The 18,358-nt window shown below is 43.5% G+C and overlaps 1 protein-coding gene across 2 annotated transcripts in view; it reads right to left on the bottom strand.

Moving 5' to 3' along the window:
- Positions 1 to 17,879, bottom strand: part of LOC149285158 (alpha-1,6-mannosylglycoprotein 6-beta-N-acetylglucosaminyltransferase A-like) — a 36,326-nt gene extending 18,447 nt beyond the window's left edge. For both annotated transcript variants that reach the window (XM_089495746.1, XM_089495747.1), the window contains exons 1-4: positions 17,639 to 17,879; positions 8,604 to 8,774; positions 2,636 to 2,712; positions 2,423 to 2,512 (exon numbers count right to left, since the gene is read on the bottom strand). In XM_089495746.1, the coding sequence (XP_089351872.1) occupies positions 2,423 to 2,512; positions 2,636 to 2,712; positions 8,604 to 8,774; positions 17,639 to 17,879 (579 nt within the window). The remainder of the gene's footprint in view (positions 1 to 2,422; positions 2,513 to 2,635; positions 2,713 to 8,603; positions 8,775 to 17,638) is intronic.
- Positions 17,880 to 18,358: the final 479 nt, after the last annotated feature.

The raw sequence follows: 18,358 nt of genomic DNA, 5'->3' as shown, positions 1-18,358 counted from the left end.
TTATAGGCAAACCTAAAAATCTCATCAAAAGAAGAGAAAAACCCAAATGGGTGTAAATTCTAATATTGAAATCAACGAGGGAGGTGGGGGAGCACACACGTCCAAGGTCTCCAGCTAAGGCCAAAAAATATTATATTAATAAGTGCGGCAGCGTCCAAGGAATGCCCAAATTCCATAGCATAGAATCCAGATTAACAGAAGATATCAGCCACGCTGGATACAAATGGCTCAAGGTGCCAAAATAGTATAAATAGCTTCATTTAGTCTATAGACCGTAAATAAATCGAAGACGCAGATACTAAAGCCAACGCGTTTCGCAGCTACTATATGCTGGAGGCTGCTTGTGAATGAGCATGTCGCTGTGAAACGTGTTAAGCGTTGGGTTCAATGCTCCGCTTCAATGGTTTTATACCATTTGTATCCATACCGGCTGACGGTCTTTTAATGTTAATTTGGGTAAGTACACGCATAATTTGGGTAAGTACACGCATCTAGTGTTCTTAATAGAGGACAGCAAAGTGTAATTTGTTTGAAAAACAGCTATGAAGCAGCTGTTGCAATCGGAGGGGCGCCGCGAAACGGAACATTTCCTTAAGAAAGTTAAGAAAAAAGTGTAACAGAGAGAGAAGGGACAAGACGAACGCCGCCAACCCGCGGACCGGAAAGCAGAAGCAGGGTCTCAGAAACAGCCGTTGCCACCGAAGACAAGAGGAGAAAAGAAGAATCATGAGGTTTTTTTTGTTTTTTTTTAATTTACGAGCTTGAATTTCTCCTGGCGTGAATGGAACTGGAAAGGATCCAGAATCGGAGAATGGCTGGCCCTCCTCCCACACAGAAGAGAACATGAGAGGTAAACACATCCACCGTGTCTATAATTCCAGCTGTTCCTGCCGTGTCTGTTCATTGTTCCAACAAATAACTGGGAGCCAACCTAAACTTTTTTTTCTACTTATATATTTTGAAAAATAAAATTCAATATTTTTCATACAGAATCTCGTCTGCCATTCGAGAGAAACAGGTCTACCCATGTTGGGTCATACTCTTCACGATCTAGGTTCCACTAAAATATATGTTTAGGACTAATGTCATTTCCATGATTTTGACTGTTCTTCCACTTATTTGCTCTGGCTCTAGAACGGAAACTATTTTTTTAAGAGCTGGAATTGGGATTTTGGAGTTTAGGACATTGTGTTTTCCATCCACTAATCCAGAAGAGTCAAGCGCTATAAAAACACTATGTGTATGACGATCCTCTTCAAAGTTACATATCATTTACTGTGTAGGATGCCTGAAAGCACTCTGAATGAGATTATTTGGAAGTGATACTATGTATCAAAACAGATATTACTCCAAGTCACATAATATCGAATGTGTGAGGTCTTTTGGCCAACTTCCACCAGGTTCTCAATTATGCAAAAGCCATGACTTTATACTGTACTCTTATACTGATTACATATTATTATATATTATTATATATTTGCTGAAAGGTGCACAATTATTTCTCCTAAGTTGCTGATTGTTGTTGATTGGTTAATGCAGTCTTTGTAAGGGAAGAAGAGGAGAAGGACAGGAAACCTCAGCTGCTTTGTCAAAATCCCAGCTTCCCAGAAGAGGCGAAAGAGAGCGAGCGAGAGGCGAAAGAGAGCGAGCGAGAGGCGAAAGAGAGCGAGCGAGAGGCGAAAGAGAGCGAGCGAGAGGCGAAAGAGAGCGAGCGAGAGGCGAAAGAGAGCGAGCGAGAGGCGAAAGAGAGAGATCTGAATACAGTACCAAACATACCGGTCCAAGAGAAGATGGTGTCTGTAGAAGGTTCCTGACATTGTGAATTCATCTCTTTTGTCAGAGTTATTAGAGATTAATTTCATGCTCGAATCGCAAACAACCTTGCCGGCCGCGCATTAACGGAAGGAATAAGGCTCTCCGTGCAGACTCAAGGTTAACACTGAATTGTTTCAAATGCTTTAAACAAAAATCGTTTTGAAGAAGCGAGACACTTCACAGAGATGTTACTTGGCTGGCATTTTAAACGCCGAACGTCTGTTCAGAGAATATTGAAGGCTTTGGTCGAGTTAAATAACCTCGGCTTTTAATTTGGAAGAATTGGATCTAAATTCCTAAAATAAGAATATTGAGTACTAATCAGCCAATGGAACTATTTGGGATAAGGCTACTGAAGATACTCGACGAAACGTCTACTCACACATTTACAAATGGTTGCCGTTCAACCGAGCACAACCTGAAATATATTCCTCCAATCAAGGAATGGAAGAAAAACCAAAAAACAAATTTTCAGCAACATCGCAATTAATAATGTCAATCACTAACTAGTTATTTCATGCTAAGGTATCCCAGGTTTGTCAGGATGGGGCTTTAAAACACTAAATCAGCAGAATCGCGGCCATAACGCACCAAAAATCATACTAACCTCACTGAGGTAAATAAAAAAGGAGCAGGTGGATCCATCGACCCCGTAGTTCGAGTAGCAGACGTCAGACCGCCACATATCCTTCATCCACTGGCAGAAAGGAGAGAAAAGTTGGCCATTAATGTCACAAAGCGTTAGAGAGGACACCATCGCTGAAATATATCATGATTGCCCAAAGAAAATGTTAAAAAAAATATAAATTGTACACTTTACCTTTACTTTACCCTCGCAGTGAGGGTAGCCATCCATGGGAGGCAATTCACACTGTTCTTGGGCCCCGTTAAGAAGATCTGGAGAAATTAATTCAGATAAAAGGTTTATTCATTCAATAAATAAGAACTATCGAGATTGTGAGACCCCATCAAACCACGTTCAAGCATTCTGAACTTGGTTGGGCATCAGAGAATTGCGAGTTGCAACCACCCCCCTCCCCTGACTGTTCAAACATGGGTTATCGTAGAAGTGGAACAGCATACCAGCAGAGGTGGTAGAGGTTGACACAGTGAGGGGATTTAAATATGCATGGGATAGACATACGGCTCCTGAATCTAAGACGAGACCAACGACTGAATATGGTTTGAGTCTTTACAGCAGGAGAAACGGGCGACTAGACGGGGGCCGATCTGCTGACAGATTCTATGTTTCTACAATATTGTTAAAAAACTAAAAAATTTCTAGCTGCATCTTGATATTATGAGTTTCCCAGGGGGGGGGGGTTGTACATACCAAGGAAAGTTTCTTAGAGTAATCAGAATACGTATTTTAGCCCAAATTGGGCGAAAACATCAATTAAAGATAATATTGTCGGCAGATAAAACGCCTTATTTTCACCGAACCGCGTAGCAATCACATCCATTGATCTCGGCGCTGTCATCATGAGAATGATTACCCGTCTATCTATTAAATACACCGCAATATACGGCCGATCATTTTTCTCGTTCCGCGCGAGGAGAGAGAGATTTTTCCAAAACTACAGCCACAGGAATGCAAACACACCATGCGCAGCACCCCGGCTCTCCGGAATGAATCGTTTATTTGGAAAGGGATCGACAGACAGAAAGCGTCGCGGTTTCCTTTTGTCTTCAGGTCCTGGAGAGCGTTTATAGGCAACAAAATTACACTTGCAGGTGTTAAGAAACATTTACACAAAAGACCTGGGCAGCTCTTAAAGTCGCAAGAGATGAGAATTTCACATAAAGAACTCAACTCGTTCCCTTTCAAGGAGGACGGGCCCCGCGCATGTACTAGACATCAACAATGTGGAACGACCAGCCGGCCCAATTCACCCTTGGAAAATGTACATTGGATTTAAAGGGACGCTCCAGCGATCACATGCATGGAAGTGCTTTCCTGCCACCGATTGGCTGCTTTAAGCAGCCAATCAATGGTGAGAATCAGACCATAGAAGCTGCAGCTTCTCCCTAAGGCAAGTTTTTTAAAAAAAAAATTACAAAGCAAAATCTCATTAAAGTTAAATACATTTTTTTACTGGATGGTGATTTTTATCTGGGGGGGGATATTGTGGGGCTCAGAAGGCTTAAGGAGGTTACAGAAAGTGTCAGATATCCTGAGATCCGTATGTTTTCTACATACACACACAAAATTGTCTATATTTATTAATAAAATATATTAAAAAACCAAAAAATCTGGATGTAAAATATTTCCTGTTATATATATTCTTTTTTTAAAACAATGCATACGAAAACCACCACAATATGAAACATTGTGGCAACTTTACGGTCACTGGATGCGTGCCGCCAAATGCTAACTTCAAAAAAGTTCACAGATTGGTTTTCCTTAGTAAAAATAAATAAATAAATAAGTAAATAAATAAAAAAATATATAGATAGATCTGAAGTCATAATCAAGAACTCCTCTTTAACTTGATCACAGCCTTCTCTACCTACATCAGACTTAAGATTGCAAAACAAGCTGAACGCCAAGTCCAATGCTTGCCGGAATGAACAGGTTCTATTCAGTTACCTTTTTCCAAGGTGAAAGGCGATGAAAAACCAAAACAGACGTCCTTTTATGCAGCCCAAGTGCAGAAAGCCTGTGATCTACCCGCCACCCGGACACTATAAAAATAAAATCTCATCCTACGCCAATTCAACGCGGTCCGAACGGCAAATATTTAACAATGAGAGCGTCCAAGGGGCGAGTATCTCACTGCGCGGGACCCTAAAGCCAATACCGTTATATACAGTCAAAAAAATGGGCTTTAAAAGGGACACTTCGGCTATCATACGGACTTTAATGCCGAGAGGCCCCTTTAAATGAGTTTTGTGTCTCTTCTGTAACTGCATGGGCCCATTTGCCCTTTTCCCTTAAAATTATTATAAATAAAAGATTTTAACTTTTTTTTTTTTTGCTGTGAAATTCGATTTCCTTTGCAGGGTCTCGTAAGTCCTCTGAAACCACCTGTTTCCTGCATCGGTTTTAAAAGTAGCCACATCAGGAAGAACGAAGAAAAGACGCTCGCTGAGATCTTCCCAGAAGGTCAAGCCGGTTACCGATAAATAAGATATTTCAGGAACTGCGATACGGTTTGTTATATATATATATACCGTATTTTTCGCTCCATAAGACGCAGTTTTTTTCCTCCCAAAGTAGGATGAAAAATCAGCCGCGTCTTATGGAGCGAAGATGCATACAGGCAGGCAGGCAGGCAGGCAGGGAGGCAGGCAGGGAGGGAGGGAGGGAGGGAGGGGGGGCAACGATATACCGTATTTATCGGCGTATAACACGCACTTTTTTAACTAAAATCCGGAGCTTAAACCCTACCTGCGTGTTATACGCCGATAAATCCGGGGTCGCAACTGAGGCAGGCGGCGGCGGCCGCCAGCAGAGGAGTCCTGGATTTCTGCCAGTCAGGGGGGCCCAAGGGGTGCCGAGCGGTTGCTGAAGACAACCGCTCGGCAACTCTCGGGCCCCTCTGCCTGACAGATATACAGGAATCCTTTGCTGGCGGCAGCCGCCGCCACCGCCGCCTGCCTCAGCGCTTCAACTCCTGTGTTGGAAGCGTTTGTCTCGGGTGCCGGCGCTTTACGCTGGGCGCCGGCATATGACGTCAGACGCCGGCGCTCAGCAGTGAAGCGCCGGCACCCGAGACAAACGCCTCACGCTTCCAACACAGGAGTTTAAGGTAAGTGACCGGGGTGGGGGGGGGGGGGGAGATCCTGAGAAGGGGGGGTTAGGGAGTTAGAGGGGAGATCCTGAGAAGGGGGGGTTAGGGAGTTAGAGGGGAGATACTGAGAAGGGGGGTTAGGGAGGGAGGTCTTACTGTGTTTGTGTGTGTGTGTCTTACTGTGTGTGTGTCTTACTGTGTGTGTGTCTTACTGTGTGTGTGTGTGTCTTACTGTGTGTGTGTGTGTCTTACTGTGTGTGTGTGTGTGTGTGTGTGTGTGTGTCTCACTGTGTCTGTGTGTGTCTTACTGTGTCTGTGTGTGTCTTACTGCGTGTGTCTTACTGTGTTCATAGCTTATTCAGTTATTGTAATAAATATTTTAGCCCATTTTTTAGCTCAAAATATTTTTTCCTTTTTTTTCTCCTCTAAAATCTAGGTGCGTCTTATCAGCAGGTGCGTCTTATAGAGCGAAAAATACGGTATATATATATATATATACACACACACACACACACATATATATATATATATATATATACATACATACATATATACACACATACACACATACATATATATATATACACACATACACACATATATACACACATACACACATATATACACACATATACATACACATGCATTTTTTTTTTTACATTCATTTTGGTGCATCGCAAAGAGAATGTGTTCGCTAGATCCAATCGTGTATTACAAATATACAATCCTTTACTGTTAATATTTATTCTCAAAATATCTCGAAGGGACCTTTCCGGGACTCTTGGAAGGACATCGCTAAAGGCTGGACTATTGAGCAATACCGGGTTCTACTTTCCTAATTTCCAAAATTAGTTTAAAATCTAGCTTAAAAAAAATATAAAATCAGTGGCATATATATATATATATATATCTTCTACTTACTTTTTAATAAAAAAAGCCACAATTTTTTGGAAAAAATATAGAATTCTAGCGAATTCTGCATACATGACCAATTATTCGTAACACTTTCTGAATATAAACACGATGAATCCTCTATATAATCAGACTAAGATTATAGACTTTATTATAGGTTTTAATAAGTAAAATTAATAAATATCATTGCACTATACCGTTCAAAAGTTAGAGGAAAAATGTATATATATTTTTTTTTTACTTTTGCGATAGAACAGCCTTTGGTAGAAAATGTTTGGAAAAAGTCCAGCATTCACTTGTGACACGCGAGAACTCGTCTTCCCCTCTTCCGTCTCACCAGACGACGTATTTTTTAATTATTAATGCTGGTAGAGTATTTAAATCTTTAGAGAAAGCAGGGTAGACTTCAGCCCCGATGATTTCCCTGGCTGGTATGTTAAAATATATTATAATATTAGTGAAATCAGGCCTCGGAGGTGGAAACTGACTTCAATGGGAGTGTTTTCTGGTCACTGATTGGCTGCTTCAAGGTGCCAATCAATGGCATGGCCACGTAGGAGATGTTCTGCTGGAGCTCTGGAGCTGGAGCTTCTCCTAAAGTCAAGCGAACGTTTTTCCAGCTTTAGTAAATGCATACTGAGATTTAAATATGCAATTTTTGTTGAGGAGGCTGCCCGGGACACAGCATTGTAGATAAGTTGCACAAAATTGTGTAGTAGATCGGACCCCCATATTGTGTAGTTAAAAGGGTCATTATGTTAATACGGTGTGATAAATTTCCCAATCAACCAGAACCTCTGGTTTCCATATGGAGGAGAAGACCAGAACGAGGAAACGGCAGAACAGGTTCTACGATTGTTCTAACGAGACTTCTGATCTCTTCCACCTGCTGGTCTAAAGAGAAGCGCGGCGTTTTACAAGCGTGCCAACTTCCCGTTAGCCATGCCCTGCATCAACAGCACTTTGAGCCACGAAAAAGGGGAAAAAAACCCAGAAAGGACACGACCAATTATGAGAAAATTAGCTCTCGTAATACACCTTTATTCTGCGGAGTTTATCTCTCTGGATTTTTGGAAGTTCCTCGCAACCGGCCGTTTGTTCTCAACAAACCGTCGACAAGTCGCACAATCGGCAAGCGTAACAGGTGCCAAGAAGCAAGCCAACGCTGGTAAGATGAACCGGGCAGATAGAAAGCTCTGCCAGCGAGATTAATTCCGCTACGCTGACCCTTGGAGGACTTCCAACGTTCTTACCTTACATTGTCTCTTGTGCTAACTTCTTGTAGGGATACGGGGCTTCTGCACGCGGTCACCGACCCAAAGAACAGGACAGAAAGAAAAAGGAGAAAGACGAGAAAGAAGCCGCTTCGACGATATCCAAGTTCTTTGGACATCTGGAAGTCGCATAGGAGTCCGTCTGTTTGCAGTATCACTTTATGGCAGGGGAGTCCAACCTGCGGCCCTCCAGCTGCTGCAGGACTACATCTCCCATAATGCTCTTTCAGCTAAGGGGCTGGCTGAGGAGGATGGGAGATGTAGTCCTGCAGCAGCTGGGAGGGCCGCAGGTTGGACGCCCCTGCTTTATGGGCTTTTTAAGCCACCTTCCTACGGGGGGGGGGGGGGGAGACATTCCCAGGCAATCGGACTTATGCCCGGAACATCTGACAAAAATCACTTGTGGTGTATTCCACATCTTTACTACCTTGACTGTAAAAGAAAATTAATAAATAATAATAATAATAAAAAAATGAGGAGTCAAACGCAGGTCAGGCGGAGGCTAATTTTAAACAATATACTTCCAGATATTCCTTAAAAACTGATGCATAGATTTTTTTATATCAAATAATATTACATTGTTAATAATGATAATAATAGTTATTATTACTCTATTATTATAGTAGTAGTCTTCTCATCCATTAAAAAGCTACAGAATTCCCGGTCCCGGAATTGCAGTCTCGTCTTAGATTCAGGAGCCAAACCTCTATCCCGTGCTTATTTAAACCACTCACTGTATTGGTCTCTACCACTTCTGCTGGAAGGCTGTTCCACATATCTACCACCCTCTCAGTTAAGTAAAACACGTGCCAAAAAAGAAGTCTCTGATCGTGGAACACAACAGGCAACACAGCAACATGATACATACCAGCTACGTTAACTTTATCCCCAGGAACGAAGCTGGTAGGGGTGGGGGGCACTGTACCGTTTGTGGAGTTGGACCCAGTGCCGTTAACTACCAGATTATCCACTTTTGACTCCAGTTTCCCAATACGCAGCAAAATATTGTCCAGGAGAACTGCCAGGGTCTTCTTCAGGTCTAAGGGAGAGAATAAAAAAATAAAGAAAAGTTACTCATTGGAGAGCAAGAAGTTACAAAACCGCACAGAAACAAGGATATGGCGGCCGTCTTCTTCATTCAGCACACGCCAGATTTTGTTATTTGCCGCAGAACTTAGACAAGTGGGAACTCCATTAAAATATAGGAATTTAAAGAGACAGGAAAAAAAAGTAAATTTCTGGCTGTAACATAATTACAAAAAGGGGTTTCTATGATCAATTAGACTTTTAAACTTGGATCAGCGAACACAACGTGCCATTGGAACCCAGGAGTGATGGGAGTGATAAAGGGCCACTGGAACCCAGGAGTGATGGGAGTGATAAAGGGCCATTGGAACACATGAGTGATGGGAGTGATAAAGGGCCATTGGAACCCATGAGTGATGGGAGTGATAAAGGGCCATTGGAACCCAGGAGTGATGGGAGTGATAAAGGGCCATTGGAACCCAGGAGTGATGGGAGTGATAAAGGGCCATTGGAACCCAGGAGTGATGGGAGTGATAAAGGGCCATTGGAACCCAGGAGTGATGGGAGTGATAAAGGGCCACTGGAACCCAGGAGTGATGGGAGTGATAAAGGGCCATTGGAACCCAGGAGTGATCGGAGTGATAAAGGGCCATTGGAACCCAGGAGTGATGGGAGTGATAAAGGGCCATTGGAACCCAGGAGTGATGGGAGTGATAAAGGGCCATTGGAACCCAGGAGTGATGGGAGTGATAAAGGGCCATTGGAACCCAGGAGTGATGGGAGTGATAAAGGGCCACTGGAACCCAGGAGTGATGGGAGTGATAAAGGGCCACTGGAACCCAGGAGTGATGGGAGTGATAAAGGGCCATTGGAACACATGAGTGATGGGAGTGATAAAGGGCCATTGGAACCCATGAGTGATGGGAGTGATAAAGGGCCATTGGAACCCAGGAGTGATGGGAGTGATAAAGGGCCATTGGAACCCAGGAGTGATGGGAGTGATAAAGGGCCATTGGAACCCAGGAGTGATGGGAGTGATAAAGGGCCATTGGAACCCAGGAGTGATGGGAGTGATAAAGGGCCACTGGAACCCAGGAGTGATGGGAGTGATAAAGGGCCATTGGAACCCAGGAGTGATGGGAGTGATAAAGGGCCATTGGAACCCAGGAGTGATGGGAGTGATAAAGGGCCATTGGAACCCAGGAGTGATGGGAGTGATAAAGGGCCATTGGAACCCAGGAGTGATGGGAGTGATAAAGGGCCACTGGAACCCAGGAGTGATGGGAGTGATAAAGGGCCATTGGAACACATGAGTGATGGGAGTGATAAAGGGCCATTGGAACCCATGAGTGATGGGAGTGATAAAGGGCCATTGGAACCCAGGAGTGATGGGAGTGATAAAGGGCCATTGGAACCCAGGAGTGATGGGAGTGATAAAGGGCCATTGGAACCCAGGAGTGATGGGAGTGATAAAGGGCCATTGGAACCCAGGAGTGATGGGAGTGATAAAGGGCCACTGGAACCCAGGAGTGATGGGAGTGATAAAGGGCCATTGGAACCCAGGAGTGATCGGAGTGATAAAGGGCCATTGGAACCCAGGAGTGATGGGAGTGATAAAGGGCCATTGGAACCCAGGAGTGATGGGAGTGATAAAGGGCCATTGGAACCCAGGAGTGATGGGAGTGATAAAGGGCCATTGGAACCCAGGAGTGATGGGAGTGATAAAGGGCCACTGGAACACAGGAGTGATGGGAGTGATAAAGGGCCATTGGAACCCAGGAGTGATGGGAGTGATAAAGGGCCATTGGAACCCAGGAGTGATGGGAGTGATAAAGGGCCACTGGAACACAGGAGTGATGGTAGTGATAAAGGGCCATTGGAACCCAGGAGTGATGGGAGTGATAAAGGGCCATTGGAACCCAGGAGTGATGGGAGTGATAAAGGGCCATTGGAACCCAGGAGTGATGGGAGTGATAAAGGGCCATTGGAACCCAGGAGTGATGGGAGTGATAAAGGGCCATTGGAACCCAGGAGTGATGGGAGTGATAAAGGGTCTCTGTACGCCTATGAAGAGATTCCATTAAAAATCAGCCGTTTCCAGCTACAATAGTCATTTACAACATTAACCCCGTCTGCGCTGGACTTCTGATCCATTTCATGTTATTTTAATGGACAAAATATGTTTTTCCTTCAAAACCAAGGACATTTCTAAGTGACCCCAAACTTTTGAATGATATCTATATATTGTGTATTATACAGCTTAACACAAACTACATTCCAAAGCAGGCCTCGCGTTCTTGTAGAAAGTTTGCCAGGAGCTCTGGGTGCCTGCGCATGCACGTTCATGCTTTTCTGATATATAATATATATATATTTCATTTCTTTTTACTGATTGTCTTCGTTTATTTAAGACCAGATGCTGTAAATCACAGGAGAATGTTTGTAAACGTTGTATTTTTATAGGCGCTGAACGCACGGAGAGGGCCTGATAAGCACATAACGCAGGTTTTAAGGGCTTTTAAAGCCGCTGAAATCCCGCGTTCCGTGTAAAGGATCTCCTGCTGCTTTCAAGAGGATAAAGATGAGAATTTAAGCTGGAAAAATGAAACGTATATATTTAAATGTCTAGTCTGTGCACGTCGGTAATTAAATCATTAAAGACCCCGGTATTATTATCGGAGAATAACATTCATCTTATCGAGACCACAAGGGAGGCGTTCACTCGTCTTATACGCTCTCGCAGCATCGCCCTCTAAAAATAACCCTTTACATGGAATCATCGCAAGCGGTGCTCTCCGACGCTTACGTGACCTTCTCATCGGCCCAACGCACGACACATATCTCTCTCTCTATATATACACCCCTCCCCCAACCGTTTCAAGTGTGTGGGTGTGGCAAAAGGCAGGGAGGGGCCAGACCAGAGGTGTGGTCACCTGCCCACGAGGGACGACCTTGTGATGCTGCTCTGCAGAGGAGTGTCGCAACGTGGCCACGTGGGAGCTCCAACTGCTTGGCCCGGTTAGATCTGCCCAACAGCCCCATGATCCCCACTGCCCTCCAGAAGCAGGACGGAGGGGCAACCACCCAGGACGGTGTCTGAAAACCAGGGCCGTCTTGCGAAAACCAGGACTGATGGGAAGTATCTGATATTTCCTAATGCACTGTAGCAGTTAAACCCTTACGTCCGCTTCCGCTCCCTAACGAATGATGGTCTGTAGGACGCTGATTCTGGGTGGGCAGATCTGGACGCCAACGGTCACCTAAGTGAAATTTAGCAGGTGCGTTCCACCGGTCTCCTTGACGACTGCTCCACATTCAGAAATATAGCCCGTGATCTGATTCTATTCGTTATGCTAATGGTGCAGCTCTCCAGAAACCCTGCGTTAACCCCTTATGTGCCGGCGCTGGAAGCCCATTTTGGCACTCAACAGATTCAGTAGCGAAGAACTCTCTCCCGCGGCCCCCCGTTTCGCTGGCTTGCGGACGACACGCTGGGTGCAATCCAGACAAAATCCGTTCGTATTTTAAGATTTTAGTAGATCTGCTCGGTAACCTTGATGTCACCGACAGCTAAGCAGATTTACAGCCTTCATATTCGGCGAAGCAGACAAAAGATGACTTGGATTATTTGTATTATGATCACGTGCGCAGGCGGCGAAGACGTTTCGCCGTTATTCTCCCATACTGCTAATTTGGAACCATCGCAAATAAAAAAGATCGGGGGGGGGGGGAAATCCCTAATAATAATCACGGAGCGAGACCAGTACGGAAATAGATTATCGTTTTACATAGCGCCATCATATTCCGCAGAGCTGTACAACGGGATTGCCCTTTAAAGAAGCGTTTTTAATAAATCACCTTGTTGCCAATCATCGCACTTGAATAATTATTATAAATAGAAGCAGTAATTAGAAAAGTAGCAGAATAATAATAAATAAATAAAGCACGTTTCTTGGCAGGGATACAGAGTCTCGACTGCCCTATCAAGTCGCCTTGATGGGGCAAAAAAAAGTGCCTTGGAGCCCAAATTACAGCTTGTCATAGGACAGAACCCAACAAAAATGGTTTCTACGAGGTCTAAAAGGTACATAGTATCAAAGACTGATTACGGTTAACCCCTTTAATCTGTCAAAAGGTAAAAGCACAAGGTGCCAGGTGGAACGTGTGTGGCTGACGGCGGCAGCTGCTTTTTTTTTTTTTTTTCTCTTCTTTTTAACAACATAGGAGAAAGAGAAGAATTATTTATGGGGCAGCGGGTATTATGGCTGCCGTATCCGCGGCTTGCGAGACCGTTTCATCGGCGTTCTGTTTCCCGTATTGCCTTTCAGAACACAATGCGTGCAGAGGACATCCTACCCGACTCATTCGGGTTTTAAAGAGAACACACGGCCTGTAAGCGTGTTAAGGTCCCTCGTGTACATTGTAGAAGGTGTAGAGATAAAACACAGCAGGCTAAGTGGAACCGCACCTTTAATTCAGCAGAGCACCTTCACAAAAAGCCAGTAACACCACAAATGTGATCTTTAACCTTTACAGAAATAATTAACCCTGCTTCCTGCGAGTAATGATTCCTCGCGCGTCCTTCCTACACTAAGTAAACTTATATTGAGAATCCGATTGACCGGCGCTACAAACGCGGGAGGCTCGTTACGGCAAGAGTTCAAGCCGTAAAATAGGTCGTTGTATCCCAAGGACAAGAAGCTACTTCCTTCAAGTACCTTTAAAAGGATCATTTTCAAGCCAAACTAACAATAGTTCGATTAGATTTTTAAACATTTGGAAATTCCATTCGAGGAACAAACGTATATGCAGAATCCCCCCCAACGCAAACGCAGAAGGGACGCCACGGCAATTAAAAGGAAACCAGTTTAATGATAGAGTAGGCTCAGGAGTTTAAACTGTGAGACTAATTTGTATGCCTCAGCAAACAAGGGCACGTGGGTTTAATAAATAGGCAGGGGCAGTTACCCTGCTCACGGAGGCAGGGGGTCACTTAACGCCACGAGAGTGGGTGTCAGGGTGGTGGTGGTGAGCCACTTGGCTTTAGGAGCTCCCTAAGCCAGATGGCTTCAGTCCTACTCTGTAAGACGATGTATAGAAAGTATTACTATAGAATATACGGTAGTATACAAAATAATCAGCCAATCAGAATGCTGGAAATACGTTCCAAGCTCAAGCGATAACGAGACGTTGGAAAGATAACATTAGGTGAACCTAAAACATGGGTTCTAAGCCAGGAGATAATGGACTTCAAGGTTCCGTGACCCGTGCCAGCTGACTTCTCACCACGTGAGCCGCGGAAGTATTGGCCACAGGAGTCCAAGAGTCAGCCAAAGGTGCGGCCAAATCTTAGCCTGCATTTTGTAACAATACAGCTGGAAGTAATCGCTTGTTGACATCGGAATGCAAAAAAGTTACACATTTTTCCTCTCTACAGCAATAGAATCTTGAATTGGCGAAAGACGACTATCTTTCATTACATCTCAAACTACTACGCTGGAGAAAAAGATGAGGAGGATCTTTTCCCTGCCAAATCTCTGGGCTTCTCATCAACCTCGACGGTCCTATTGAGGGATCTACATTGGGTTTCGTAAGAAAATGTTACTAGGATTTGTGCGTGGAGCGTGTTTATTCCTAAAACATCTACGCCTTGTTATGTAAGTAGCAATGCTGGGAGCTGAAAAATCCAAGGCAAGTTTTGAGGATATAATGTATATATATATATATATATATATATATATATATATATATATATATATATATATATATATATACACATTATATCCTCAAATAAAGTAAAATAAACATTACGGGTTATTATATATATATATATATATATATATATATATAGAGAGACATGCATATATACGCATGATGGTACGTAGGTATGCTAGTTGCCAATGAGCCATCCATGGCGCAGTATGAGCCAAGTCAGACTTTGGCCGGCTTAGCAAGGTCGCGCATGAGCCGAGCCAGGCCTGCTCGCAGGATATCGCTTAATCCCCGTGAATGTCCTTGTGGATGGGTGCCAAGAGGCAGAGGCGGAAAGGGAGATGGCGTTTTAGCCAGCATTCACTGGTCTGGTGCCCATACTGGCTCCACTGGTTGCGATCATGAGACCGAGCTCATGGTTATTCTCCGGCCACCTCTATCCACAATTCCTGACATCTCCATTACCGAGAATTCCTTGACTCTGCTCTCTCCCTCGTCCTTCATATCCATTTGCTCACCAAATCCTGTTGTCTTCAACTTAGTACTTCCGGTACTTCAGAACGTCCTTCCAGCTGCTCCTGCCCAGAAGCTCCGACACTAATTAGCAGGTTACAGATGACTTCATTGAGCAAACCGGGATCTCTTATTGCAACACGGGTGTTACATAATATCTCTTTGCCACTCTTTGTGTCATAGTGCAGACTAACGCCTGCCACGAGGCCAGGGTCACCACTAAAAATGGTGAACGAAGGGCCACCTTGACTAAGGTCTGCTTATTACCCCATCAAGAAGAGAGAAGCTGAGCAGGTGCGACCTCGACGTTCCTCACAAAAATAACCCGTAATGTTTATTTTACTTTATTTGTAGAAAACCGAAACACATTGGACAGATGCTGGGCATGTTCTGTAGCGCATGGCAGAAGGTGGCTTTACCTTAGCCAACCCGCCCGCCCCCCCCCCCCCCCCGACAGCCCGTGGTGTAATTTCCACCCCCCAGAAACCATGCAAACCTTTGCACAAATGTGTCAGACTTCTGTGTCCTGCACCGAGGGTGGGCGACAGGTGTGCCCCCCCTCCCCGATGATAACACATGAGTTGGGAGCAGAGGTTGTCGCCCTGCATGACCTCAGGTGGTTTAAAAAAAAAACAAAAAAAAAAACACAGGAGCTGGGGGAATATGACGATTCCTCAAAACACCAGAGGCAGGTATGAAAAAGATGAGATGCTGAAAAACAGTCACTATATAAAGTGATTTATTTAACTACATCGAGGTTTCAAACCCGTAAGGAAACAAGATATGCCAGCTTTGCGATTCGCACCTTGAACACAGGAGAGCTTTCCCCAGTCATACACAAAAACACTTTTCACCAGTTCAAACCATTAGTTATGGTGGTTATGATATTTTTTAACGTAACTTTCAGTTTTTCTACCAAGAATCTGAGTGCAAAACAAATACATAAAACTTTAGTTGGTTTATTGCAATGCAGCAAGGGTATAATTTAGGATTTTGACTAAATGTGCCCATTTATAACTTGTTACACCACATAATATGTAACATGACCCTGGTTTAGACCTTTTTAGACTATTTTTATATTACTTTTATTTTAAGTGCAAGCAGTTTAAATTTGCACCAATCATATTTAAGGGTGTATTCCTTTAAATGTGTACCCAGATCATGCACTATTAGGGTTAACCTTAATATTCTAATTTCTCAGTTAACAAAAAACTGTCATTGAAAGAAACGGCATCAACGATAATAACCGGAGGACGAAAAACCAAGGAATTTGTTTCCTTGTTTCAGAACATGGGTTCTAAGCCAAGAAATTAAATGTCATTTTGGGGACAAAGATAAGAAAGACATCACTGATATACAGCCTGTTTTTGAGTATTTCCTCACACCTGCCCCAAACCGGTTGTAATAATAATACACACTATATATATATATATATATATATATATATATATACACACACACACACACATATAACATCTAAACAGAAACTGGATTTTTTTTTTAAATGTATTGTCATGTATTTCAGTTTTCAGATCAATTTTCAATAGAAATGACTCAATCATTATGGATATCCTCAGTTTTATCCCAAACGAGTTCTGTTGCAGATAACAGAGGGTAAGGAAATACTGTAATAATATATAATAGGGCTGGGGAGATAAGAACCGGAAACCTCACAAAAAGGAGGACCATCTATCACGAAGCGAAATCTACACCGTGAAGCTCATTTGGAATTCCGTGATGTTAAGGGTTAACGGTTTGACTTATGGTTACTAAGTCTCCGGTATTTGCCGGTTACAGACCGTGAGCAGTTCTATAGAGAGCCGGTCTTTGCAGCGAGGAGCAGCAGCTGGCATCGGCGGCTCCTGGCCGGCAGACACAATGTAACAGTGCTTGCAGGAAGCGCTGTTATATTTAAAGGCAGCCTCCCCTTTGTCAGCAGATGGGATACAATTTAGCAGACATACCAAAATAAGAAGGCAGCAGAGAAATGAGCCCAGCAGTTGCCTATCCAATTTGCCCTCCTGTGTAATTAACCTCTTTAATGCTGGTGAGAAAATGTGCACGCCTGTGTAGATGACTTTTTTTAGTGCTGCAAAACTTCCTCGTGTGGGCACTTGACCTATTCATTGATGGAGTGTGTGTGTGTGTGTGTGTGTATAGATGACCTTTTCAGTGGTGGCGTCCATAACTTCAGCGAGTGTGTATTTAACCTCTTGAACACTGGAATGAAATCATTTAAGCATGTGACAGCTTAATGTAAAGACTGATGGCTGCGATGCAGGTACAGGGGCACAGTTAATATTTGGTGTTAGACATGTTTTTTCTTTATGCTTTAACCCCTTCATGGCAAAACCCATGTACGGGCTCACAATGCATTGTTTTTAACGGTTTTAGGGACAACCCATTATCCTTAAGGGGGTTAAATTTGTGAATTGTAGTTGGAATCTTTTTGGAGGCGCTGTGTATAATCGCAGCTTTTCAGAATCAATAACAAAAAACAAACAAAACCCAACTCCGCATATTCAGTCTTGAAAGGGAATTGATTTAACAATTAATCTGCAGGTTCAGGACGGTTAAAAGAATCAGAACATTAACATAAAAAAGGAACGGAGGGACTCCATCAATGATTATTTTATTCCTCGTGGTCCTTACCGTATGCCGTCATTGTTCCGACATATGGTCCATCTACGACATTTCTGTTTTCCTCTGCCAGGGCTTTGATGTATCTCTTGCTGAGATCCAGGATCTGTTCGCGGAGCACGGAGCTGCTCTCGTGCTGAGTCCGCTGCTGGATGGTGAAGTGTAGCAGCATCATGCCCCAAATGAAGCCAAAAGTCACCAAGAAGAAGCCGAGCTTCTGTGAGGACAACTTCCATGGAGTGAAAGACGCCATGGCCTCCAAAAAATGTGCTTATTATACCAACCCAATGATCTCAAGCGACGCAAGGAGTGCTTAAATCCATCATATCCACATTCAGAAAGCTTTGTCAGACTGCTCATTGAGTTCCTCCAGTAGCCTGCTGTTCAGCTCCATAGTTCTGCAGGAAAAAGAAGAAAAAAAAAAGAAAAGGGTTTTATTTTAATCCGAATATAAATTAATTTCAGAGCAGGGATTATTGAATAAAGCATTATACATTTTTTTTCCACCGAAAAGAAGCATTCTAATGAATCTGTTTAGAGAATTTTATCACAATATAGTCTGGCCATTGCCAGTTACTTATTTTATATAGCGCCAACATATTCCGTAGCGCTGTACAATGGGTCTACGGGGAATAACAAGTAGTATATAACATAATTTGATTTACAGAAACAGGGGAGGAGAGCCCTGCTCAAAGGAGCTTACAATCTAGTTATGATAGGAACTGTAGCCAA

Source organism: Sceloporus occidentalis, unplaced genomic scaffold (genome assembly GCF_023333645.1).
Source record: "Sceloporus occidentalis isolate IW3139 unplaced genomic scaffold, rSceOcc1.0.p SCAF_83, whole genome shotgun sequence".
In the NCBI taxonomy this organism is placed as follows: Eukaryota; Metazoa; Chordata; class Lepidosauria; order Squamata; family Phrynosomatidae; genus Sceloporus; species Sceloporus occidentalis.
Note: the sequence above shows the minus strand (reverse complement) of the source record. Positions and strands in the feature narration are given on the sequence as shown.